Genomic DNA, 27,947 nt, shown 5'->3' on the forward strand with positions numbered 1-27,947 from the left:
TATGTTAAATGTAAAGTGGGCCGATGTTGGAAATATCTGCCTCTTAAAAATATAGGCTAGTCCTTCAAATGTTGGCTTTCTTGACTTGTAATTGATACAGTGATGTAACATGGACCTGTACTGTGGGCAGTAATAATTTTACCACGTGTTGTTTTGTCTACCTTTTGAAGAATAGACCTAGAATGTAGCCTAGCCTATAAACCCCACACCGTACAGTTTATAAGCCTGTTAGGTCTACATAAGGCTAGGCATTTTGGGATAAACTAAATTTACCAGTCGTGAAATGGACACGTCCCTGTAGTTCTGAAAAAAAAAGTCCACAGTGCACGTGAAAATAGGGTAATTTAATATAGGCAATCTTATTGACAATGTTCCGTTGACGATAGCCAGCATTATTGGAGGCACACTGTCATAGCCATGGCTGGTAGGCATAATCTAGTGACTAGGAGATTGGCGTGCGGGTGACTCAGCCCTGGTCATATGAACACGGCAAATGATTTATGGAACGTGCTCTGAGTTCCACCGCAAATTGGTTCATCCCTCTCTTGCCACACCCCCACCCCCACCCTCGCTTCCAGGAGGATGCTGAGGAGCGGGAGGCAACGGCAGGTCGGCTGTGATGGTGCACGCAGCAGAGCATCGTACCCCGTTCAGCCCAGAGCTGTAGGTCACGGTATTTAAATGATGGAAAATAAAACAAAAGGCAGACGATGCAAGGACAGCGGTTAGGACAAGTGCTACCTCGGGTGGAAAAATGTAATCGTTTCTGGAAACGGTGATGCTGCTTCAACATGGCAGCGTGTTGAATCTATACAGTGTGGTACCTTTGTAACGACCATTGCAGTTGTCAAGATGGGTTCGCATGTGGTTCAAACTCTACGGCAGGGGGTGTGGGCTTCGCTTACTGGCGGCTGGTATCACGACCCGGACCAGAATAAATTCAACAACTCATGCCACCTCTATTTGTGGATGTTTCTTCTTATGCTACCCCTATCCCTACATTTGGTAAGTATCGAGTGCATAATAGGCCAGGAGCTCCATTGTGCTGTCTCTATGAGAGATGCAGCGTAAAATTGGCCATCTGTTTCCATGCGAAGCCAGTAAATATGAAGCCTCCTCCAGATGAGTTCTTAAATCAGGCGAATCAGCTGTTCAACCATTTCGCTGTGTTTGACACGGCGCGTGTTCTTGTAGGCAAGGCTACTGTCGCATTTTTTCTCTGCATAGGCTACTGTAGGCTACTATGATGGAATGCACTGGGTCTGTGCAAAAGTCCATCGTGGAGGATGTTTTTTTTGTTATTAAATAGGTATTCGCTTATGGAGCAGTGTTTACTTGCCATGGATGCAAGCAGTCACCTTTAACACAAGAGATAAATATCACGCTTTCTCTTTTGCTACGAAACATCACAGTGACGGAAATGTTACCTAACTGAATCAAAATACACGAGTGTAATCCTCATATTGGGTGGATCCTCATAGAGGGTGCCAAATTATTACACTCCAAATTGTATATCATCGTTGCAGTTTTGAGTTTAAAACCATGTAGTGCAGGCTACCATGCCATTAATAAATACCAGGAAAGCATTTGTCCATCTTGTCTTTAAAGGAGCCTATGACATAAGGACTCATTGTTGATTTCTAATATCAACCAAAATGTATTAATCATAGAATGAGAGCCACTTTTTGGTAGCAACGAGAATTGCAGAGTTTGTGAATACTAAAGTATTCTCAATCTGTTTCACAGAAACATTATTTTGTTAAAGCAATAGATGCCTTGTACCTGTGTACATTCAAAACTGACAGCTGCCTCTCTCACTGTGCAAGATAAGATAGCATAATCACACACATCTCTCTCTCTTCTCCCACTCTCTCTCTCTATTTCCCTCTGTGGGTGTGTGTGTGTGTGTGTGTGTACATGTGTTTATTCCTCAGGCCCTCCCCCCAACCACAATGGCACTCAGCATCTATTGCACGTCTGTGACGGTCTTTTTTATCGCCATAAAGGCAGTGAACTACCGGTTCCACCTGATGTTTGACAGGGGCGACATTGTGGCCCAGAGCAGTGTGTCTGATGTCAGCAAAGGTGCTGACAAGAAAAGCAATGCGTCTGACCCCTGCCTTCCTGCTAACCTGAGGTATTGTATGGGTTTGTGAATTGGCATGCATGATTAGGCTCCATAATAAACAAAGGGTGTTTTTATAAAGTGTGGTTCTTTCGTAGTGATCATCGGATTCGTATATAATTTAGATCTAATGTGTATTGCTCTCTATTGTACTGTACTGCACTCCATATTTGTGAAGTTGTGTTAAGTTAGTTGTGAGCTATGCAGTTAGTTATCGTTTGTCAGTTACTAGTCAGTCTCAGTGTGGTTGTTTGTATTCTCCTGTTTACTTCACACTGAGCTAACATTATTTTTTATCATTCTTCTCTTTTTCTCTCAATGCAGAAAAAGCAGTACTGCTCCTGACAGTGTTGCCATGACAGTATTGACTAGAAACCGACTAAGTCCCATTATACAAGTGACTGTGAAACAAACAGAGACGGACTCTGGCCTGATTGGTGTGGTTAGTAGTTCAATCTCCATCACCCTCTTATGCATTCTTAGAAGAAAAGATGCCTTCTAGAATCATGAAGTGTGTTGTGCCTTTTTGTACAAAGGACACTTTATTTGTTAAAAGCTTTTAAAGGCTGGAAAAAATTCTATGAACTGAGAACTACTCAGAAAGGTTCTGTTAAAAGGATTCTAACTCAACTTTCTCTCTATGGTTGCCTGCCAGAGAATCACGTTTCCATTACATTTACACACATTCAGTGTATGAAGTTTTATTGAAAATCTAAAAATAGCATGACCTATCGTTACTCTGTTTTCTCTCCTGTAGGAGTGTCCCAAGGCAGAGGAGTTGAAGAGCACAGAAGGTACGTGCCGTATTTTTAGAGCTGGCCTAATTTGTCAGAGTGATGAGAAGAAGTCCTCACAGATTTCTTGAGAGATACTGATAGGATGCTCTGTGAAAAGGGTTTTTATGAACCGACAGATGAATTGATAACTGCTACTTCTGCCAGTGTGTCATTACTGCAGAAATGCATAGCTAAGCATGACGTAGAAGGCATCATGGCGGTCTTCCTGGAATGTCTAATTAAGCAGGAACTGTGGGCTCTGATCTTATCTGATGGCTTTTAAGTCAATATGCAAACTTGGAAGCTGTATGGTAAAGTGGATTATCAAGGCGTTTTTGAGTGATTTAAGGCTGAAAATGCAGTTTGGTGGATATGATGTTTGTGAGTAGTATGAAATGTAAAAAGGCTCATTACTGTATTTGCTTGGTGCATTTGAGATGTGAACTCATTTTCTCAGATTGAGAAATCACTAATTAGATGGAGGGGTTTTAAGTATTCAAATATTCAAACATTTCCTCAGGCAGCAGCATGCTTTCATCAGGTTAAGGGCATTTTTGTTTATATCTTTCCTTTTCAGTGAATCACTGTGAAGGGAATGAAGGTTCCAGACAGACACACTGAATTGTGTGCAGTTTATTGTATGGCAGAGAAAACATGCACTTGCCTTCCCCATACATGAATATGCAGCAGCATTGATTTAGTGACTTTCAGTACAGGTAGGACATAGATTGTAGTCAGTATGTGTGCTCACTGAGAATCAAACCCATGATCTTGGTTTGTTTTGCACACTCTCCCTCACGTTAAGCTACAGAAGCTCTTTATCGCTTCCAAATACTGTTCTTATGATACATGTGGTTTTATTCAAAGTTTACAGATCTTCATACAACAGTGTGCTAATCTGTGCTCTTACATCTGGCAACTTCTCTCAGCTGTAGATGTCACGGGCTGATCTTTATGATGCACTTTTGAATATTGATGATGGATGTGTTTCTGTTTGCCCAGGCCAGAGGGACTCCCCTGCTAAACAGAAGTCAAGAGACAAGCCCCAGCATGAGGACATAGATTCACTGCAGGACATGTCCAGCCCCAACCCAGACCAGTTTGCCCCTCTCCTGGAGCAGGAACAGCGGCCTCCCCCGGACAGAGACACCGCAGACGAGGGCCTGCCACCCTCCAAGGACAGCGACATTGAGAGCATGGACGAGAAGAGCGAGCAAGAGGAGAAGGAGAAACCACCCCCGGATCCCAACAACAACGAAAAGAATGAGGGGGAGGACGGTGGTGGACTCTCCCCGGAGGCCCTCTCCCCTGTCCAGGATCCTCAGGCGGAGGAGACCTACTGCTCCGACGAGATCGCTGTGGTGCTGGTGGACAACTCCGGAGCATCGGTGCGCCTGGACGAGAGCGATACGGTGAAGATCATCATCACCATGAGCTGCGACGCCCAAACGGCCGCCGAGCTGGAGCAGTCGGTCAAACAGAGCATCTTGGAGTCGGCCCATTCGCAGATGGCCAAAGACAACCATGGGGAGTCCAGGGGAGACTGCATGATCCGGATACCTGTCATCACCTTTGACTCGCCTCTGGAGGAGGAGCACGAGGCCACAGTAGAGGGAGAGGAGGAGGAAGAAGAAGAAGAATACAAACCAGCGGTGGAGGATGAACCACAAATGCCAAATCCCAAGCTCAGTCACTCCAAAGAACCAATCAGCTCTGATCTGGTCACACAAAACTATCGGGAGTACGAGCCGGAGGAGCAGGAAGTGGAGCACGGCAGCCTGCCACTGACCAATGACAACAGCTCCTCGGGCATTGACGTCCACTCCCACCATGACGAGAATGAGGCACCGGAGCTCAGGATGGACGCAGACGGCTTCCTGCAGATCCCGCCCGGTTACGGGAGGTACGGCCCTGGGGGCAGGACACACGTGCGGGGCCTGAGCATCGACAGCGGGAGGGACGCCGTGCTCATCGCGGACAAGTCCAAGGGCAAGACACACACCATGACCACGTCCAAGTCAGACCTGGAAGCCAAGGAGGGGCAGATGCCCAACGAGTCCAACTTTGTGGAGTTTGTGTCACTGCTGGAGTCCATCAACTGCACGCGAGGAGCCAGTGGCACACAACCTGAGGAGGCTGAAGATGCAGAGGAGAAAGAGGACGATGAAGGTGAGGAGTTGTTGATTGACTTGTACACTCAAAATGTGTGTAATCTGTGAGTAAAAAAATATTTTTGTAGATTTTGTTGTTTTATTTCATGCATTCAGTAATCATTATGTTGTTTCATCATGTTTACAGTGGCAATTAAAGGTTGATAATAAATGGTGTGAAATACCCTGTTACACCCCTAATTATAGTCAGAGGTATGATATGCATTTTTTTGTGTCAGAGATCTGAATCTGAATCATACTTTGATGTTAATTAATGTGTACCCCTAAAGGTTTTTTGTAAGCTAGGGTCATTGGAAACCTGGTAGATATTCCCTCTGAAGTCTCTTAGTGAGCCTTGGCTTTTATCCGATCAAAAACGAAGAGAAGCATCAACGCCATTTTGGGCCTCAAGATGTAAAAACTGGCTTCTTTGGATTGGTTATTTTTGGTTGGATATCAAGATATCAATAATACGTATCTGCTTTTCAGATGATACCATGGTGACAGTGAGGAATGATGAGGAGACAGAGAGTCTGTGCCCAGAGAGACCAAAGCCTCCCAACAGTCTGGCCACCTCGCACACACCCCTGGCTGTTCCAGAGAGGCACATCCCCATCGTCTCTCCTGACAGGTCCAACTGATGAATCAAATCATAAATCTCCCCTTCTTACATCACTTTGAATGCCTTAGAATAGCCATTCTGTCTTTACTGCACTGATGGATGTTGAGAGCATGAACCATGAGATCATCTATTAAGTCATTATTGGACAGTGCAATCTATACTTGTCTTTCTTGTTGAAGTATTGACTCAGCATGGTCTTTTGAGGTTTTTTATTTCATGATGTTGGAGAGATACGTCTTATATTACGCAGTGAGTAAGCTGTCAAACATTAAAGCTATGAGCTGTCATGTTTATTTTGACGTGATCAAGGTTTAAAAAATGTATTTGGTCACTCTGACAGCTTGTGTATTAATGAGTTAGCATGAGCAAATGCAGTTTTGTAAGAAAATTAAATAAGGAGTCGTGTGTTTCTTTTCCATTTTTGCTGCAGTCCTCAGACAGACAAAGATAAGGACCCAGACTACGACTCCCTTCCCTCCCAAACATCCCAGTCCGAGAGCTCCATGCTCCAGGTCATCTGCAGGCCCGAGGCCACCAATAAAGAGGATGCATACACCTTCCACACGGTCCACAGTAAGTGAGACATCCAAAATGTGTTGGTGTGCCATTTGACATGGTAATAAGGAGTACCTTTTCATCTTCAATGTACTGAATACTATATTATTACGCATAACTGACTGGTTGCTTTGTTTGTTTCTAGGAGACAGACCCAGGAAGTTATACAATGAGAGAGCCCTGAATTTACCCCTTGGGGCTGAGTTGATTACTGGCAACATGTGGTAATGTATTTGAATTTCACACATTTATTTATTTAAATTTAAGTATGCTTATTCAGTTACCATTTTGTTCAGTGGAACAAAGAGTTCCAACAGCCTTTGCAGCTCTGTTCATTACATTTGCACCATGGTTCTACAGTTCTGCTATTTCAGTGGTGGTAGTAATCCCTTTTGCTTTATGTTCACTTGGTTATACCTTCAGTGATCTCCTGTCGACCTCCTCCAACTCGGAATGCCAGGATGGTTTAGTCGGAGGTCATGCTGACTGCCCATTCCAGCGCCGCATCATTCCTGCTCACAGACTGCGCCCTAGGAGAACACATCCAGAAATCTTTCAGGTGACATATCCTCACATGGTTTGATTTGAATAGATTTTCTCAAGTCATTTTTGACCACAAAAGACACCTGTTTGTTGAAAGGGAAGTACCAAGATGCCCTTGTAAAACGCATTTTTGTTGTTCATTCATTCATTCATTCATTCATTCATTCATACAACCATTCATTTATTAAATTATTTTTGTAAAAAATTTCACAGGAAGAGGACTCAATGGATGACTCCTCAGACACGTCGACCCAGGAGAAACCGTCTCGAAAGCTTTACTACAAGCTGAAGGTCTTTCCTGGGAAGTGGGTCAACATCCTGTATGATCGGCTGGCCTTACTCGCACTATTTGACAGGTGAGTTCAAGTGGCCTCACCACCGTTGTTCTTGTGCATTTGAATTCTCTCATTGAGTGACTTCTCAGGGAATTGTTTTTAAAGCAGTTGGTGGAAGAACGCTAATGGTGCTGTATGTCTCCAGAAATCAAGATGTGTCGGAAAACGTGGTGGCTGTGTTCCTGGCGTTCCTGGTGTCTTTCCTCGGATTCATCTTGCTGAACCATGGCTGCTTTAAGGACATTTGGGTATTCCAGTTCTGCCTCGTCATCGCCAGCTGCCAGTATTCCCTCTTAAAGGTAGGGTCTGGTACACATGAGATCTCAAGCAATTTTGTTTTCTCAAATGGTTCTGTGTAAACGTTGAAGTCACCTCCTGACACAATTGCATTTATGGTTTGTGTGGTGACAAATGTTTCTATCCAAATTCTATATTAGTCAGTTATTTATCTCTACTGCGAGAACATTGTTGACCATTTGAGTCCTTACTACATTATCTGAAAACATTTTCTTGTAGCAAAACATTCCTAATAGAGATTGACAGTGCATTCTTTGTCGAGTGTCTTATTCAGTTATTGCCACATCATCACTGTCTCCATAATTAATCTTACAGAGTGTCCAACCAGATGCAGCTTCACCAACTCATGTAAGTGAATGGAAAATATTCCCCATCAATCTGTGCATAGTCTTACTGTGTATCTACATAATAAAATGTAACTCTCAAATTCAGAAGAGATAACAATAGACATGGTTTCTTTTCAGGGACACAATCAAATTGTTGCATACAGTCGAGCTGCATACTTCTGTATTTTCTGTGGCCTTATTTGGATCCTGGAGCTGATATTAAAACGGTCAGACCTTCCTGTGTCCAGAGTGTATGGCATTAACATTGTCATATCTGATACCCTCCATTTTGTCCGAGACATTTTAGTGGGTGAGTGCTGCCGGTTGACAATTCCTCACATATATACTATTCCTATTGTCATATTGTCTCCTCTGTTTGTTGACTCATTGTGGTGGCTGTCATTTCTTTACAGGATTCACATACTGTTTCCCTATTACATTCCTCGTTGGCCTTCTCCCTCAGATTAATACATTTGTGATATACGTCCTGGAGCAGATCGATATGCATTTCTTTGGAGGAACAGGTAGGTGTCAGTTGTCTTTACCACTCAATACCTAAAGGAACAGTCTGTGATTCTGATAAAAGGTTGTTGATATTTGAGCTCAACAGCCAATCAAAATACACCCCTTGTCTTCGTCCTCCTGAGGCAATGTATCGATTGGCTGGAATAGTGTATGGCTCGGTCCAAGCCACTCTTTTTGCTTCCCATTTGCAAAACCAGGACTGTGTATGAAGACCAGAATGGACAACTAGAGGACCTCGAATTTGACAAAAAGTGTATTGTATTACAAATCACAGACTGCACCTTTAACATTGTTATTGGTAGCCATTGTTTTTAATAATTTAAAATACATAAAAGTTTGTCTCTTTTTTGGGCAGCTGCAACTGGGCTTGTTTCAGCAGTGTACAGCATCATGAGAAGTCTGACTGCGATTGCGTTACTGTACGGTTTTTGCCTTGGAGCTTTAAAGGTGGGCTACATTAAAGACTGTGAAAGTCATATAAGGCGCTTTTCCACTGCATGAACTTGTGGGTCATTTAAGGGACTTTTTAGGGACCTTTTGGCGTGTTTCAAGAGAAATAAGTACCTACTCCTACTTGACACTTATGAGACAACAACAAGCGCCATTTAGTATTTTTTTTTTCAGGCGTTATGCAGTAAATACACCAAAGGGAATTATAGTTTATGGAGTTAACTATTGAAGTTGCTGTCACTGAAAGAGCACACCTGTCAGCTGAAATATAGGCTTAAATTAATCAACAGTGGTGCTGGTATCTTCTTTTTAACAAGTAATTCTGCCATGAAGCCATTTAATCAAGTGTTAGCAACTTTATAGCGCAATTCAACTGTCAACTCGACCTTGGTGTTATCCTAGAAATTATCTGGTTTTTAACAATCTACTGTTGGTGCTGCCACTGGAGAAATATATTGTTATTTTGTCATGCTCGGAACTGATGTTGCGATTAAAGAGCAAACTTATAAGTTGATTAGTAGTTCCTGCACCACGGTGGAAATGCGAAAGACAGAAAATGACAGTGGGGCGAACCTGTAAACGCTTGAGCCACTTGAAAGTCCCATGAGTCCATGCAGTGGAAAGACGCTTATAACAGGATGAGAGAATTCAGTCAAATAGACCTTTTGCATATTGCTGTATGTGAAGCATAGGCTACACATGAATCCATGAATTAGTGTGTTTAGCAATGATTAAGTTATCAATTTAAAGAATCACATTTTGTTGTGGTTGTTTTTGAGTTAATGTTGAATTTTGCTGACTGGGAGAGATGGCCTAATTCACATGACCTGCTTTCCCATTTCAGTCAAAAGCAAAAGAGGATATAAAAGTAATATTTGTAACACTCTCCTAGAACTGTGATAAGCCACCATGTCGTTTTGTAAGCTTATTTGAATATCAGGGTATTGCTGCAATGAATGGCAATAGGCTCCTGTACATCTCCATTTCCAAATAACATTAGAGAGAGCTATTGATAGAAAGACTCTAAAGGTGTTGAGCTACACATGCCTTTGAAGGTACCAGCTGCCTTGCCAGTGTTTTTCCACATGAAAAACAACACTACTGAGTGTTGTGTGTGAACCTGACGGTGAACTGAGCTGTCACATCACAGGAACCATGGGATGAGCAACACATTCCTGCGCTGTTCTCGGGCTTCTGTGGACTGCTTGTTGTCTTCTCCTATCACCTCAGCAGACAAAGCAGCGACCCCTCTGTGCTCATGTAAGACGAAAAAACAACACAATCAAAAACATAAAACAAATATACAAACATCCTGTGCTTTCACCAACAGAGACCTACTTAACTGATATTGATGAAATATGTTTTAGTATACAAGCATGGTACCCCTGCATACCTTTTTCAGTTAGATTTATGTTCAAGGGAAGTAGTACATGGTAAAATCCCCTCATTGGTGTGGTGTGAACTACTGATTAAATACATGGATTTCATTAATCTTGAGTTTCTTAGCATGTCAGAGATGAAGTCTGTTAGCATATCTTTTTTCTGTCAAAAGATTTCCTAAAACTCTTTAAACTGAACTATGCCTTGTTCTGCAGGTCTTTAATCAAATCCAAACTGATACCTATTTTGGGTGGGAGTGAGGAGGAGGAAGATGCCACCTCAGAGAACATAGACCCTCTGCCAGAGAAGCTGAGAGGCTCAGTGGTAAGTAGCACTTAGGGTGCAATGCCATCCTATCCATGTAGAGACATAATCCGGTTTTTAAATCTGTGGCGTGTTGGTTTGAGAATAAATGAGTTGAGGTTAACTCTTTGCCAGTTAATGATAGGGACAGTAGAATTTCTTTCAGTGCAGAAAAGTGGACACCAGGCACATACAAACAATACTGGCAAATGGGGCAAACCACGGGATTTCTGACGGATGTCAGAAGGCAACTTCATGTTCCACAGTGTATTGTTGAGACTGTTATGAGACCAGGCATGGTGTTTTATAATGAATGCAAGCACATTGTTTACTTTATTGAGTAAACGAGAATGATTCCCTTTGAAGATGCGATTGAGGAAGCCTTTTAGAGGAAGAAGCTAAAGTATGCAGAACTGGTAGTGGTGGCACGGGAACAGGGTTGGCAAGCACACACAAGACCAGTGGAGATAGGTGTCAGAGGCTTTATAGTTAGATCAACCACAATACTTCTGTTGGATTTTGGTTTTCTTGGACGGTCACTCAAAGGAGGTTTAAAGAACTTGTCTGAGGCTGCTGAAAAAGCAAGCCAGTGGTTATGGCTAAGGTGCTCACAGACTACTTGATGGTCACATGAATTAATCTGCATTATGTGAAGAAGCCTGTTGTCACCAGGTCTAATCTAGGGTGCTCTCCCACCTCACCTCTCATGAATGTTTTAAAAGAGTATCTGTTGTTGTAAGTATGAGTTAGTATTGTGTCGTTTGCCTAATACAACAATACACTAATGAAGGGACAATTTGACAACCCCAGTCAAATACTCACAAAGGAATCTTTGTTGTTGTTGGTGCTGTTTTGAAGTATTGTTAAGTATTGGTATGATGGTTGTAGTGTTATAATGCTTAGGCTAGGTTGTTGGGTATGAATACTTGCCTATGGCAGTGGAGGTCTGGCCACTGTGAGAAGTCCCCAACCAATAGCAGGAGGATTTGAACATCTTGACATCATCGACATCATCAGATGACTGAGTTAGTGCTGGCCCATGTGCCCATGCCCCATAGTAGTGTTGTTTTCTCCTGGAACCTCTGGTACACCATGCTGAGAATCCACCATGCTGTGGGGAAAATGGCTGACTGAATTAGTAAATTCATGGTTTTAATTAAGAGCTGAATGTCTATACTAATTTCACGGATCCATGTGTTCATAGCTGATAATGTGACTGATACTTTTCCCATCTTGCAGAGAGAGATTCTAATATCAGACCTGTTTGTGTGCACACTGGCTTCTGTGTTGACCTTTGCGGTTACTGCCAGCACCGTCTTCCTGTCTCTAAGGGTGAGTGTCTGCAGGTCCGGAGTCTGATCAGTGGCCTTGTGTCTGTCTTTCTTTAACCTGTAGCCCTTAGAACACCAGTCCTCATCACCATCAAGTATTAAAGCAGACAAACCATTTACCTGTAGAATCCAATGTCTATGCTGATACTGAAAGACAAATCAAACCTGTGTTGCATGTGAAAGATTTACACTACAATTGGCTAACTAGCTACTGTATGGCATTAGAAATATCCACTTAACCATTGCTACAGTTGTGAATTAAAGGAATGCTATGTAGTAGTAGGGCAGCACGGTGGCTCAGTGGTTAGCACTGTCGCCTCACAGCAAGAAGGCCCTGGGTTCGCATCCCGGTCCTTCCAGGTCGTTCCAGGTCCTTTCTGTGTGGAGTTTGCATGTTCTCCCCGTGCCTGCGTGGGTTTACTCTGGGTACTCCGGTTTCCCCCACCATCATAAAGACATGCATTGCATTGTGTGAATATGAATGAATGTTGGTGGTGGTCGGAGGGGCCGTTGGCGCTGATTGGCAGCCACGCTTCTGTCAGTCTGCCCCAGGGCAGCTGTGGCTTCTGAGGTAGCTTACCACCACCGGTATGACTACTGGACTCTGGACTCTGTAAAGCGACTTCGGGTATATAGAGAAGCGCTATATAAAATTGAATTGATTGATTGATTGAGTTGTTCATGTTCCTTGCCTTCAAGGACAGTCACAGTTTGAATTGTTGGTAACATATAAATGTAACTAAAGTTAAGCTAAAGTTTTAAATGTATGTAATCATTATTCATTCTTAGCATCCTCTACCCCTGTTGTGACTCTTCTCTGCCCCCCCCCCCCCCCCCCCCCCCTCTCTGTGTATTTGATCCCCAGCCCTTTGTTTCCATCGTGCTCTATGCTCTGGCTGGGACGGTGGGCTTCATCACCCACTACCTCATCCCCCAGCTGAGGAAGCACCACCCCTGGCTCTGGATCGCTCACCCCGTCCTGAAGAGCAGAGAGTACTCCCAGTTTGAGCCTCGAGGTCAGTGTGCTGTTGGTTCAGCTTTGCCCACTGGAAATTACACTGATAAGCTTTCGAACTTTGCAATGGTCCATAGGTAAAGATCCATATTTTTTAACCTGGGTCTGATTTTCCCATCTTTTTGGGTCCAGATTTTTGCTAATGACCAAAACGATTGAAATCCAGTATTTGAACATCAGAGTTGATACATTATAATTGGCAACCTCTCTCATCTTCTGGTCCGGTCCGGAAGGCCTAATCACAGTAGAAACAGTAATTTTTATACAGTTCCTTTGTAGTTATTGAGAACAGACACAGATATATCTATGTAGGGATCCTTTCCATGATGTCAGACACTTACAATAACATTATGAACCTGTCAGTGGTGAAAAGAAGCGGCTTACTTTGACGTGGATGTTTGCCCTATAGGATTACATAGCCGTTTCATGGTTGCTGGTTATAGCGCTCTAACTCGATACTGGACCGATTCTGATAGATTTTTTCCGTAGTAAATATTTTGGAAATTTTGGAAAATAGAGTCCAGGTTAACAAATACCTGCGTTCCCCCCTTTAAGGTTATATAGGTCATCTAAACTTTAAATACGATTAAACAATATTGATTTCTTTCAGCATCAGCTTCTCAACATCTAAGTTCCTACTACATGCATGTGTACATGGCATCAACATCTCCCACCACTGTACCTTTTTAAAGGCCTTGTTCTTTGAGTTAAAACATGAGAGTTTGTCACACTCTTAAATCCCTCATATTTGTTCTCATTTGTTCAATATGCTGGCATAAACTGTCTTTCTCATTTGTAGCACAATAAATAAAAAAATGTCCCCTTAAAAGTTGATGATGCATCAACTCACCAAGCAATCAGCGTTTCCGTAAGAGCTGCAGACTCCCAGGGGTGAGTGGGACTCCTCCCAGCGGGGGGTTGAGTTCCTGGAGCTGTCACATCACATGGCTGTCAATCATGAGTGGTGCTCTGTCACCCCCAGCGCAGTGTGATTTTCCTCAATTATCTCAGTGAAGCCAGCAATTAAGAAACATAGGGAAAGTGTTTTGCATGTCAGGGGTGTTAATGGGAAGAAAGTTCATCCCAAGTTCATCTTGGAATTTAAAGTGGCCTCGGACCATTTTCCGCAAGAGAACGTTGATTGTCACAGTGTCTGTAGTACAGTAGTACAGTACTGTTGCGAATGTTGTATATATTTCACCCCCTGTATACTTCAAGATATAACATCTGCATAGCAAGGCTTTTAAGGTTGGGTCTAAGTGCAAGGCTGTATTGTCTGAGAAGGAGGTCGGTGACTGCTACCTGTGTGTCTGTCTTTCAGAGGATGCCCATCTGATGTGGTACGAGCGAGTGTATGTTGGACTGCTCTCCTTTGAGAAATATGTGCTCTACCCTGCCATTGTTCTCAGCGCCCTGACTAACGATGGCTTCGCTTTGAGTCATCGCAAGAAGCTGGGCATCCAGTAAGTAGCCATTTCCTGATTCCCTCTTTTTGCCCTTCAAAGAAGTCAAGGAACTGTTTTAGAATGTTTCAGCCCTAGACGTGGATACGTAAGCAGAGCTCAGGATCCATTTTAAGTGGAACTGTAGCTGTGTTTCATCTGGTTTCCATGGATTTTCTTTCTTTCTTTCTCTCTCTCTCTATCTCTCTCTCACACACACACGCACACACACTTGCACACACACACCCAAGCACAGACAGACACGCATTCTTTAACCTTTTGCTCTCATTCGTTTTTTTTTCCCCATCTGAGCCAAGTCCAAGTGTCTTCTTTCCAGGTGAAGCATGCATTGTAATCTAGCCTGGGCCTTGGAAACACAGGAGACATTAATGTCACCATTAATCTGTTGCTGACACAAAAAGAAACCTTTCCCAGGCCTTCCCCTCTCCCCTCTCCCCTCACCACTCGGTCCATCACCGGGCCCAGGACACTCACAGTTACTTCCCACAATGTGTCTTGCGACCGGAACAATGGACTCATCTCTCCTGGCCCAGTGTTGTCTGCTTCTGAGCGCTTCACTGGTGTCTTGGCTGGGCTTGCCATGTTAAACTCTTGTCAGATTTAATTGGAAACGCTTTTCAGCGTTCTATCTGTTATCAGCTCCTGATTAGGGCCTCACCTCACTGCTCAAACACTGGTGGTACTGTTGATTTTTAGGCTGCGGCTTTTACTCATTGATAATCTGATTAATTGAATTAATCAATGAATATATAAATGCATCCAGTGACAAGGCACTGTTTGGACATCACCTGTAAAGTGTTGTGCAATCAGTCTGCTTTGACATAGTGTGCTCATCATTGAGTAATATATCATTTTTATATCAACAACTTGCTTTCTGGATATTGGCGAAGTGGGACTCTTACCTTCTGTCTGAACTCATAAAGTGATACAGTTGTGATAGGAATATGTTGAATCAGATTTGATTTAATTCAAACATCAATAGACATTTTTTGTCAGCTCTCGCTCTAATGGACCCTAGCACTTAACTGCTGCTGATAGTACTTGCAATAGAAAATGGCCGATCATTCATCATGTTACTTGGATGACGCTAATTCACATTTAGCTCCGTGTCAGTATTTCAGACAATATGCTGTGACTAACCCTTTTCTCTGCGCACTGTTGTCACTGATGGAGGAGGAAAGTCTGGGTTCAGAGGGTATAAGTTCCCTTAGTTACTTTGTTTCAGGTAGCCTTAGGAACAGTCTATGTGCATATAGTGTACCTCTCATGCAATGACACATCACTAGGAAGTGAGAAGTACATTGTATCAATCAACTGAAGCGTTCTGTTGTATTGCACATGTTTTATGGAAGTACAACTTTGCTCTCCACTTCTGAATTTACCTTTTGAATGAACTGATTCCCATAACCTAGATATAGAAGTAATATGGAAGACACAGCTCAGTGGCTCAGGACCTTGTCTTTCTGAACCTGGAGTTTTCCACCTCGATCTGTCCAGCCATAGCTCTCTCTTTCTTTCTTTTTCTTTCTCTCTCTCTCTCTCTCTCTCTCTCTCTCACACACATGTGTCACCTGTGTGCTTTTGCTGCCTGGTGTCCTTTTCTCTGCATCTGAGTGTCTCAGGCGTCTGTGTCTCGCTCCAGCTTTGATGTCTTGTTGATGACAGTTGCTGGGATGAAGCTTCTGCGCACCTCCTTCTGCAATCCCAGCTACCAGTTTGTTACGCTCATCTTTACCGTCGTCTTCTTCGAGTTCGACTGCAGCAGGGCCTCCGAGACCTTCCTGCTCAACTTCTTCCTTATGACCATAGTCTTCCACAAGGTCAGGTCACCCACCAGAGAGACAGTACTTGAACGGACATCATTCATTATATCCTAGTTATGCTTTCGGTTAAGGCTCTCTAGAAGTTCCCATTTTCCTGTGCATGTTATTGTACTCTTTTGAACTTGTGGGTAATCCCCCTATACCTGTATATTCTAAGACCTAAAAGGACTCCTGCTCCTCCTAGAGTTTGCCTGTTGTATCGTAGCATTGGCTCTCCTTAATTTGTAGCCCAAACTAGTTTTCAGACAATTGTATACCTTCAGTCAAAATGGATATGTTGAGAATAATGAAGGAAAAGATAGATTAGGTAGTAAAGGTTGTAAAGGTAGATTAGGTGTCTGCCAATGAAGAGATACTCACATGCTTCTCTGTGGATGGTAGTCTGTCATGATCTGACCACAGAGCCAGTGTATGTTTAACCTTTATACACTTATGTGTGTGTATGTGTGTGTGTGTGTGTGTGTGTGTGTGTGTGTGTGTGTGTGTGTGTGTGTGTGGTCTGAAGCCACAAAAAGAAACACAAAGTCTGTCTGTCCTTTGCTCCAGGCATAGTTGGTGTGGAATGTACTGCTCCAGACAGTGGGTGTGTGGGAAATGATCCAAAAATAATGAGGTGTGTTTGGCGTTCCCTGACTCACTGCAGGCCTGTGTTTCTCCTCCAGCTTTGGGACCTGCTCCATAAGCTGCACTTCATCATGGTGTACATCGCACCGTGGCAGATCGCATGGGGAAGTGCGTTTCATGCCTTCGCACAGCCTTTTGCAGTGCCTCGTATCCTATTTTCTGCCTAGAGAGTATCTCTCTCACACACACACACACACACACACACACACACACACACACACACACACACACAGAAGCACTTGTTAAAGAAACTTATATGTTTTTATTGTTGGCATTGTTTCTGATGCTCCAGCAAAGATGCATACAGAGAAGTAGTACTGTACTAAAAAGGCCTTTTTTATGAATGTGACTGTTGTTTTGTCTCATTTGCCTGTCTTATATGTGGACAGTTGCTGTTTAGGCTTACTTGCAGACGTGTGGCTCTTAGCCCTGGTTTGTGTGTGTGTGAAAAGGAGTTTTATCAATATGCAAGTTTTCTGCCCCTGTAATATGTAGTTGTTACTTACACTTGTGTTTTTTGTTTATAGGACAACTCAGACTCATTTAGAGAACTTATGTAAAGTAGTATTTATTGTTACACCAGGTTTTTTATTGCTCCTAGCTTGACTGTTCTCTCCCTTGTACGTCGCTTTGGACAAAAGCGTCTGCTAAATGACTAAATGTAAATGTAAATGTAAGCTGGGGGCATTTTTACCGTGATGTTACGTATACGGATGACATGTTTGTGTCCAGAGTGTGTGTTGTGTTTTCCTTCATGGCCCAGCCCAGATTCTGCCATGCTGCTGTTCCAGACTCTCCTCACCACTCTGTTCTACACCCCACTCAGCCCCTTCCTGGGGAGCGCCATCTTCATCACCTCCTACCCCCGCCCCGTCAAGTTCTGGGAGAGGAACTACAAGTAAGAGCCTCTTACCTCCCACCCTGGGGAAAAGGCTTGGTGAAATATGCATGGGGCTGCCTCTCTCTGAGCATGGCACAATGGTTATTTTCAGCCTCTAGGATGTTAGCATAAGAGCTTACTTGAGGGGTTCACCAAGATGAAAAAAATGAATGTAAATGTTATTATTTTCCAAGGTGCTGTCGATGTTAAATCAGCTAAAAAAGTAATATTAACTCCCTTTTCTTGAGTTATTCATCTGATCTTATAAGGGAACGTTATTCTGCTGAGTTGGAACAGTCCACTTGGTTGGACCAATCCATTGCGGGTCGTCTGTGTTGTGCTAATCCCCTGCAGTGATGTCATCCTCTCAGCTGAGTAGCCCTGTTTGCCCATCATTGGCAGTACATGAGAGGGAGCTGCAGTCATAAGTTATTGATGGTGTTTTCTCCCGAGTGAAACAGTGATCACACAGAATGAGACGGCCCCAAATAAAATCACAGCTGACTCATTGTGGTCTGGATCAGCTTACTGTTTACTGGAAGCGCTCGCAAAAACAGCCCCAAACAAACATGTTTGCCATTTTCTGGTCTGTCTCACAGCACCAAACGGATTGACAACTCCAACAGCCGACTGGTGTCTCAGGTTGACAAAGATACAGGTAACTATCCAGTCCAACATCACTTTTCATGAAAAATGATTACATTTTTGTAAATGTATCAGTTGAACTAGCCATCCAACCAACAACATTTTCCCCTAGAGCAGTATGTGACTATAATTCCAAATGTTACCCCCATGTGTGTTTCTTGCTCTACATGCATTTATGAAATAAATATGACTCTGGTGATACATAATTTACCTACTATCCATTTTCTCTCACCTCCGTCATTTATCACACAGTTCACTGCCCACTGCTTTAAATATGAACAGCAAATAGTAAACAAACCAGCAACTAAACTTAACAGCGAAGTGTGAAAAATATGACCTACATATAAAATTATATTTTTTTCCTCTCAGGTTGTGATGACAACAACCTGAACTCCATCTTCTATGAGTATCTGACACGTTCTCTCCAGCACTCTCTGTGCGGTGATCTGATGCTGGGTCGCTGGGGCAACTACAGCTCCGGCGACTGCTTCATCCTCGCCTCTGACTACCTCAACGCCTTTGTGCACCTCATCGAGATCGGAAACGGCCTGGTCACCTTCCAGCTCCGAGGACTGGAGTTCAGGGGTGAGTGACTCAAACCCACAGTAGATACCAGGGGAAAACATGCACTATGTGAGTGAGTTGAACCCTCCTATTATCAGTTAGTCATTACTCATATGCTGTGGCCACTCAGTTTTGCAGTGTTGCAGTGATTCTCCTCTGCAAACAGACTGCAAAGACTGAGTGTTATTCAACCATGTATCTGGCATGCAGGTCTCTCTCTGCTGGTCTGCTACTTGAGTTCTAAGAGAAAATCTACACCTGTTCTAAAAACAGCCTGAACATACTGATTGTTATTCAATGGCATGCACGTTGCACTACGTTGCGTCTACGAGTTGAGTTCCTGACTCATGTCCCATTCCTCCCCTCAGGTACATACTGCCAGCAGCGCGAGGTGGAGGCCATCACAGAGGGGGTGGAGGATGACGATGCCTGTTGCTGCTGCGAGCCGGGCCACCTGCCTCACATCCTCTCCTGCAATGCTGCCTTCAACCTGCGCTGGCTGGCATGGGAGGTCACCACCACCAAGTACCTGCTGGAGGGCTACAGCATCAGCGAGAACAACGCCGCCACCATGCTCCAAGTGTACGACCTGCGCAAGCTGCTCATCACATACTACCTGAAGGTACAGTTAGTTACAGGAGGCTGACCTGTTCTGTGTTGCTATGCACTGGGTATGATATTAGTAGATTAATCTGTACAGTCTGAATCTTCTCATTCATTCTTGCCTTTGCCGGGAGCACTCCTGTAAGATTAATGATCTATTAACAACACTGCAGTCTACCTGGCTGAAAAAGCCACAAAGTGTCATCAGACACCTAGCTAATTTAGCACTGTACAATACAGTATTTCTTCATTAGCAAATAAGGTTCAGTTTTACACAAAAACTATTTTCATCATCATCAATCATTGTTAAAATGGATGTCTTCTTTTCCCATCCCAGTGGCAAATAATCATGAGGCACTCAGCGAAGCATTAAGTGCAGATGTCCACTCAGCACTCTTCTAACTTCCAGCATATTCTCTCCTCCACCCGCAGAGTATCATCTACTTCCTCATCCACTCCGCCAAACTGCAGACGTGGTTGAAGGACACCGCCACGTTGGAGGCTTTGCAGGCCTACACCAAATGGCACCACATAGAGCGGGACCCGGCTGTGTTCAGTGTGAAGATCGATGAGGACTATGTGCACTGCCTGCAGGGAGTGACCAGGGCCAGCTTCTGTAACGTCTACCTGGAGTGGATCCAGTACTGCACCGGCAAGCAGGAAGAGGTGAGGCTACACTACACTACAGATCTGTTTTCATTTAGTCTTGTGTAGTACGATAAATGCCTGGGGACAACCATGTCGGAATTTGGTTTCTTGATGAGCGGGAATTATTTGCATGTGTCAGAGACTTGGTGTTGCATATTAAAATATGCTGTATGAGTGGTGACAGCCATGTGGTAAGTTGGTCTGAATCTAGAGGGGAGCAACTGGTGTATTTTGTTCCAGTTGGAAACATTTCAAACCAATCCAATACCCAATAAAGCAGTGTAGAGTCAAATAGGAAACTGCCAGAGTGAATGATGGTCTTGTGAAATTTAAAGTGGGTTTTAGGAGAGAAGCCAAGTTTTTGTCAGCTTTTGCCACACTTAAATGATTGTTTTTGGATGTTGCACTCAAAACACAAAGAAGCAAAGTCACGTCTGCCTAGTCACGTCTGCCTTTGGCTTTTTCTGCAACTGTTTATAATGAGTCCAAGTCAATATATGTCTTTCGTGAACTGGCCATGTTGTTTTGAAATGTTTTAAGTTTTAAGTCATTTTTTGTTCTTGCTAAGACCTGGTGGAGATGACTGATTTCCTGCTCTGTGTGCTGTCTGATCTCTCTCTAGCCTGTGGACTGTGATGAAGACTCGGCCCTGGTGACCTTGTGCTTTGCCCTGTCAGTGCTGGGTCGAAGGTCATTGGGAACAGCATCCCACAACATGTCGAACAGGTGAGACACTGCTTTCTGTTATAGTGTGTATATGCTAATATTTATAAATCTAAAATCTAAAAATGGAACCGTGTGGAAGGAATTAAGCAATATGTAATGCTGTGTACTGTGTACTCAGCTATAAGCTTTATTATTATCAAGCTGAAACTGCAGCAGTATCCAGCCTGAATGTTGAAAAGCTAATGTGCTCTCTCTCTCTCGCTCCCTCCATTTCTCCCTCTCTCTCCCCCTGTCCCCTCCAGCCTGGAGTCGTTTTTGGACGGGTTTAACACCCTGTTCAAAGGTGACTTCCGCATCTCCAGCAAGGACGAGTGGGTGTTTGCAGACATGGACCTGCTGCAGAAGGTGGTAGCGCCGGGCGTGAGGATGAGTCTGAAGCTCCACCAGGTAAGAAGTAAGACACGCAGGCAAAAGCGCCTAGATACTAAATGAAAGGCTGTGTGCTTCGGACATGATTATCTTTTAACTTGTGGTCATGCTGTGTTAGATACTATGGGAGTGTGCCTGTCTGCGAACACTAGAGTGAATCATAAAGGTTATATGTAGCTATGGTATTTAAATAAAGTATTTGCAGTCATTCAAATCCATTGCTGTTCTGCCGATTGCTTCTCCAAGTTTGTCTGGAGTTTCAATCAGCATATTTCAACACGAGAGGGGCAATTGGAGGATCATCAAATCTGGAAAATGAGAAAAAAACAGCAATGACTCCTTCCACACTAGGTCCCTCTTGCACAAAATGGATAGACAAAAGGTGCAGGTTTGAAATAAGACATTTTGATATCACTTAAAAAAAAATGTGTTCTCTGGTTCTCTTCAAACTGAACCAGAGGTCATACCCCCCCCTCTGACATTGAAGCAAAGAGGAAACCACCTGTGTCCATTTCACACGGGCTGCCCCAGCCACTGACCCATTTAAAGCACTTACACCGTCTCTGGGGTCTTCCCTGTGCCACACAAACCCCTGCCAGGAGCCCGATGAATGAGCCATTGACTCGCCGCTCAGGGCTGCGCTGCCCCGTTAGCGATCGGCTTACGGCGTCCTGCTAATACTCTAGGGGTGGGGAGTGGGTCTCCCACGGTCTTTCTACTCCCTTTTTTACGTCCTTCTTAACCGCAGGACCACTTCACCTGCCTGGAGGAGACAGAGGAGCCGTCCATCTTGTACGAGGCGATCAGCAACTACCGCACGAGCATGGTGATCTGTCATGAGAGCGACCCCGCCTGGCGCAAGGCGGTACTGTCCAGCCGCGACACGCTGCTCACGCTGCGCCATATGGTGGACGACGGCACGGACGAGTACAAGATCATCATGCTCTACAAGCGCCACCTCAGCTTCAAGGTCATCAAGGTGAGTGTGTGTGTGTGTGTGTGTGTGGATGGGGGTGGTGTGTGAGGGAGTGTGAGATGATAATATACCCTGGAGGGCCACGTCAGCCTTAGGTTAATAAAGGTGGGCATGTAAGTGTGTGTGTATGTGTGTGTGTGAGTAGAGTGTTGGGTATGTGGGTGATGGCATAGGGGAGCATGAGATGAGCATGTTAATAAAGGTCTGTGTGTGTGTGTTTTGAATGTGTAAGGAGTCACCTTACCATAGAAGCACCACTTCACCCTCAGGATCATAATATCCTTTATAATCACTGTCTTTCATATGCAGATACTTTTGTGCTGGTTAAAAGACATACATGTAGGAATAGGGTTTTTATTTACCTAATGGGTGCCTGCACATGGTATTTTCTCTTCCCAAAAATATTTTATTTGAACATTTGTGTCATCAGGCAAATGTATCTGTGTGTGTGTGTGTGTGTGTGTGGGTGTGTCATCTCCCAGATCAATAAGGAGTGTGTGCGAGGACTGTGGGCGGGGCAGCAGCAGGAGCTGGTGTTCCTACGCAACCGTAACCCGGAGCGCGGCAGCATCCAGAACTCCAAGCAGGCGCTGCGTAACATGATCAACTCGTCGTGCGACCAGCCCCTGGGGTACCCCATGTACGTGTCGCCCCTCACCACCTCGTACATGGGCACCCACAAGCAGATGAGGGGTATCTGGGGCGGCCCCGTCAGCCTGGACACCATCCGCGGCTGGCTTTGCACCAAGTGGCTACGGTGAGTAGGAGTGCCGGGTGGGAAAGTGTGTGTGTGTTTGTGTCTGTGTGTGTGTGTGGGTGGGTGGGTGTGTGTGTGTGTGTGTCTGTGTGTGTGTGTGTGTGTGTGTGTGTGTGTGTGTGTGTGTGTCTGTGTGTCTGTGTGTGTGTGTGGGTGGGTGGGTGTGTGTGTGTGTGTGTCTGTGTGTGTGTGTGTGTGTGTGGGTGTGTGTGTGTGTCTGTGTGTGTGTGGGTGGGTGGGTGTGTGTGTGTGTGTGTCTGTCTGTGTGTGTGTGTGTGTGTGTGTGTGTGTGTGTGTGTGTGTGTGTGTGTGGGTGTGTGTGTGGGTGTGTGTGTGTGTCTGTGTGTGTCTGTGTGTGTGTGGGTGTGTGTGTTGGGAGAGGTGACTGTAACAGGGCACAGAGGCACAGTGATTGTGTGTATGTTCACTTGATGCCCCCTCTGTAGGGATGTCCTTGAGAAGACATCAGTTTCTGCTGAAAAATAGGAGGGAGTGGGGATGGTGAGAGGAAGAGGGGGTAAAAGAGGAGGGAGTGGGGATGGTGAGAGGAAGAGGGGGTAAAAGAGGAGGGAGTGGGGATGGTGAGAGGAAGAGGGGGTAAAAGAGGAGGGAGTGGGGATGGTGAGAGGAAGAGGGGTTAAAAGAGGAGGGAGAAATGGACCAGAGGGATGGGAAGACTGGAGAGGAAGAGGCTTGAGGAATGGGCACAGGGACAAGAAGGAAATGGGTATAAAAATGACAGATGAGGAATAATTGAAAGGGTGGGTGAGCGGTGGGCTCTGGGAATTAGCTTGGCCTCCCTGCTGTTGTGGTGAGTTTGTAGATTTTGCTGAGTCGGCACAATGGCAATGGATTTTCCCCACTGTCCAAGTGGTTTACGCACAGTGCTTTCTAGTCTGGGACCCACTCCAGATCTTGTGATCGGTATTTAGAAAGGCCTTATTTTTCTGGTCCTTGACAAGCCGTACAGAAAGCAAGCTGTGGCCTTTCAGTAACACTGTGTGTCTGTGTCTCTTGTAGGGTACGAAAGGACAACCTGACCAGCTGTAACAGCGGGGTCAACATGGAGGATGTGGACTGTGGCGGCTCCTCCCTCAGCCAGAACCACAACTCCATCACATCACAGAGCCTCAGCACGTACCAGGCCCGGCCCAGGACCTCTCAGACGGCCCGACACCACGCAGGTTCTATTGAGAGTCTTTATTATGCTTAATGTCAAGAATACTGTAGCTTTGTTTGACCGTAAACACTGGTTTTGATGGCTCCTCCTAGTGTTGCAATATAAAATCACAAATGACTGACAGCAGTTGTCCTCTTGCTCCCCCTGCAGGCCGCCGGGAGTACCGCAGCCGGTCAGTCCAGCCCCAAGCCCAGCGACCTCCGGTCACCAGCCAGTCAGGCCCAATCCTGGACAGCCAGCACGGCTCTTTGGCCTCGGGGCCCAGCCTGGTGCAACGCCTCTCCAACAGCCAGCTCTCCTTCAACACCTCTATCGCCTCCATCTTTTCCCAGGTTCCCCGCCTCTCCACAGCAGGGCTGCAGTCGGCGGCCACCGTGGCGGCGGGGATCGGGGTCGGTGGAGGTGGCGGTGCAGGAGGTGGGGGTCACCCCCACCGCTCGGGTCAGGTGTCGTCGTCCAGCTCCACGCTCAGCCTTCTCTTCGGCAAGCGCAGCTTCTCCAGCGGTCTGGTCATCTCTGGGCTTTCGGCGGCCGAGGGGGGCAACACCACTGACACGCAGTCTTCCAGCAGCGTCAACATCGCAGCTATGGGACAGTCGGCGCGGTCGACCAGCCGAGCCACACAGGTTAGGCACTGGGCTTGGTCTGAGTACTGCTGATAGCACTACAGGAAAAAAGTGACCAAAACACTACACCACCAAAGATACTGTTGAATCCTATAGTACTGAACTCTATAGAAAAATCGTCAGGAGATAATTCAGTGACATTGTGGATTAGATCAGGGTTTCCCAACCCATGGGCCATTGGTGGGCCGCGGAGCACCTTCCAGTGGACCGTGAAAATGTTTCAGGTTTTTTTTTTTTTCACAAATTTTCCACGAATAACTGATTTTTAGTTGGGAACAATATTAATTAGGGCTGTCAAAGTTAACAAGTCAATCTATGAGATTATTGTGGCCGAGATTAACGCGATACAATATTTTAACGCAGTTAACACAACTTTGTTTACTTCCGGTGTGCGTTGACCGATGACACGATACCGCCGCGTGCCTGAAGTCAAATCAGTTAGATAGGAGAGACCGCTGAGGGATTGTTGGGCGGTGTTCTGAATTGCTTCAGGGGACAATTCTTACGATTTACCGTCGAGGTGCACCATTGTGTCTCGCATACATTGCTTGTATGACGGCGAGAGAGCACGAAAAAAATACCATTAAACAACAGTGTCTAAAATACACGCTGTCTGAAGTGATTACTCGTTCATTTATAAGATTTAGTCTTTAGAAGAAAAACAAACTTTTAATCGCGATTAATGAATTTCAAAATGTGAGATTAATTAGTTAATTTTTTTGTATCTATTGACAGCCCTAATATTAATATAATTTATGATTGAAATTGGATGTTTTGAACACAATATAAAATATATAAATAGGCATAACAGACAGATCATGAAAATAATATCCTATCCTATAAAACTTTACAGCGTCATCAAGTTGAGGCGCTCAGTTAAGGTTTAGTCTGTGGCGATATTAACGGTTTCTTAAGCGGAAGAATGACAGCACTGGTAATGTCATACTACCGAAAACTACTAAAATTCAGCGTAAATACAACCCTGATTAAATTAGATTTGGTTTTCTGAATGGAGGTTGAGCCCAGGGCGCAGTGTGTTGAGTGCGTTTTAAAGCTGTCTAATGAGGCGCTCAAACCTCCAAATCTGAATCGACATTTGGAGACGCAACATCCAGCACTCACGTACAGAACCAGGTCCTGGAAAGGATGAAAGGCAGCCCGTTCCTTTTAAAACAAGATGGGTCGACGGACGTCAGTAAAGCTGCATTAGTGCTGTTTTTTGTGCGTTATCATTGGAGTGGTATTCTACAAGAGGACATGCTTTTCTGTGGAGAACTACCAACTCGAACTACTGCCCAGGAATGCTCGGTGCTATTTATGTTGATAATAGATTGCAGCCACAGATTTAAATAATTATTTCAATTATTTGAATCATTATATAGACCTATTTGAACCTACTATTTGCATGTCTGAAGCATCACCTATTTAAATTAGGCCTAACTGAGTGGTCTTGTTTGCATGTTTCATCACTTGTTTTGAGTGCATGCTATCTTTTGAGTCTATTCTGGTTTTATTTCCTTGCTTGTTTGCTGTGCACAAATAGGCCTAGGCCTACTGCAACTAAGTTATCTGTGTGGTTTTATGTTGTTTTCTGGTGCACAATACAATTTGGATGCAATATCTAGAGTTAGATTTTCTTTTATTCATTTCTAGGCTTCCACCTGTAGCAGGTGCTGATGTTGCTTCTTGTGACACATAACAATCGCTTATAAATTTCGAATGAATGGATTATAGATTAAATTAGCCTAATGGAATATAGATTAGCTAAAATAAGCGGGGTGTCTGTTGGGCCCCGACCTGTTACAAATACGAAAAGTTGGGCCTCGGAGTCGAAAAGGTTGGGAACCCCTGGATTAGATGTCTGTTGAAAATGAATGCTAACAAGGCCCACCCATAACTTCCAGTCCTTCAAACCTTGCCTTTAGGTTGGTTTTGAAATTTGACAACATGATTCATTTGTAATCATTCCCCCCCACATTTATTTCTCTACGTTTGTCACATGACTGTAGATGTAAAATCAGGCACCCACAACGCTTGTGTTCCTCCTGTTTCTAGTGGACATCAGAGGCCTTTGAGAGCATGGACGGGACCAACTCCAACAACTTCACGGGGGCCAAAGACACTCCTCCGTCGATCGACCGCAGCAGCACGCAAGGCACGGACAGAAGCCAAGATGATTCGGCTCTGGCCTCAGCCGTTCAGGAGTTACAGGACCAGAAGACCATCTGAGACGAGACGACCACCAGCGGGACCGTCTCCAGAAGAAAAACCTCCACTTCCTGCTAAATGTCAAGACCACCGAAACCTGCCTCGCCTCCTAGCACGTTGGTTATGAGTTTCCTGAATGTACATGTAGACTGTGACTTTTTTTAAATACTAATCTATAAAAATCAACAAAAAACAAACTAACAAATCAGCAAACAAAAAAAAAAAACATCTTCCACGTTTAGTATCACAGTGTTGGAAGTGGAATACATTTGGCCAGTTTGTGTGTGTGTGTGTGTCTGTGCGTGTATGTGCATTTGTGTGTGTGTGTGTTTGTGTGTGGCTCTGTGTGAATGTGTGTATGGTAGAGTACAACGTTTGAGTACTTAGTGGTCCAGACCACAATATGAAGGGTTTTCAGTCTGGTCACTGTCCACCCCAGAAGCACTGACAGACTCCGAATTTTTTAACCAACACCCATAACTAAACTCCCACACACTCGATTGATCTTTACAGGAAGCAACCTGCCTAGTTCCTCCCCAGACGTCTGTGTTAGTATTTTTAGATGGACTGTGCAGCCCAAGCCTCCTCACGCAGCTCTCAGCGTCCTTCAAACCAGTGGGTGCATGACCGCGTGGACTCCTGCCTGACCAACGCTGACTTCACACAGTCTCTCCTGTTTACCAATGAACACTCGTATCACAGCATCAGGATGCTCACAGAAGGTGTGATTCATGACAAAGGCCGAATAACGTGTCTTCATGTGTTATTTCACTGGGTTTTGTATGAAGCACAAGTCAATGGTATATTGAAAACAAGTTTTTCAGTCACTGGTTCAGATGAAGAGAGATTATCTTGTCCCCCATACACTGGAAGCAAATTTACAGGATTATTCCTCGCCATTGACACCCCATTTCCCATGTGAACAAAAGACTGAAAGAATTTCATGTGGGTGTTTGTGTTTATATAATGGCAAGAGTGTGCTTTTAAGTTAAGGAGGAAAGAAGTGACCACGGGTTGGAAAACTCTTGCAGTTGCCCTTTAAGTAAGTGTCTTACATGGGATTTAAATTATGTCATTGGAAATCATTGTACACTTCACGTTTTAAATAAAAAAATGCCACTT

At 44.5% G+C, this 27,947-nt stretch overlaps 1 protein-coding gene across 1 annotated transcript; it reads left to right on the forward strand.

The window, feature by feature from the left end:
• The first annotated feature begins 352 nt into the window (after window positions 1-352).
• Window positions 353-27,947, forward strand: pcnx2 (pecanex 2). The gene is made up of 34 exons (XM_012814308.3): window positions 353-1,005; window positions 1,935-2,137; window positions 2,450-2,567; window positions 2,883-2,919; window positions 3,904-5,070; window positions 5,541-5,682; window positions 6,104-6,246; window positions 6,374-6,452; window positions 6,652-6,787; window positions 6,985-7,127; window positions 7,252-7,405; window positions 7,719-7,751; window positions 7,868-8,039; window positions 8,143-8,253; window positions 8,610-8,701; window positions 9,855-9,964; window positions 10,300-10,408; window positions 11,627-11,719; window positions 12,584-12,734; window positions 14,055-14,196; window positions 15,839-16,016; window positions 16,682-16,790; window positions 17,412-17,541; window positions 18,123-18,181; window positions 18,538-18,753; window positions 19,101-19,354; window positions 19,768-20,001; window positions 20,606-20,709; window positions 20,952-21,096; window positions 21,827-22,057; window positions 22,537-22,811; window positions 23,832-23,995; window positions 24,142-24,617; window positions 26,673-27,947. The coding sequence occupies exons 1-34, from the start codon at window positions 853-855 to the stop codon at window positions 26,844-26,846; spliced, it is 6,237 nt and encodes a 2,078-aa protein (XP_012669762.1). The 5' UTR covers window positions 353-852; the 3' UTR covers window positions 26,847-27,947.

This window comes from Clupea harengus, chromosome 13 (genome assembly GCF_900700415.2).
Source record: "Clupea harengus chromosome 13, Ch_v2.0.2, whole genome shotgun sequence".
In the NCBI taxonomy this organism is placed as follows: domain Eukaryota; kingdom Metazoa; phylum Chordata; class Actinopteri; order Clupeiformes; family Clupeidae; genus Clupea; species Clupea harengus.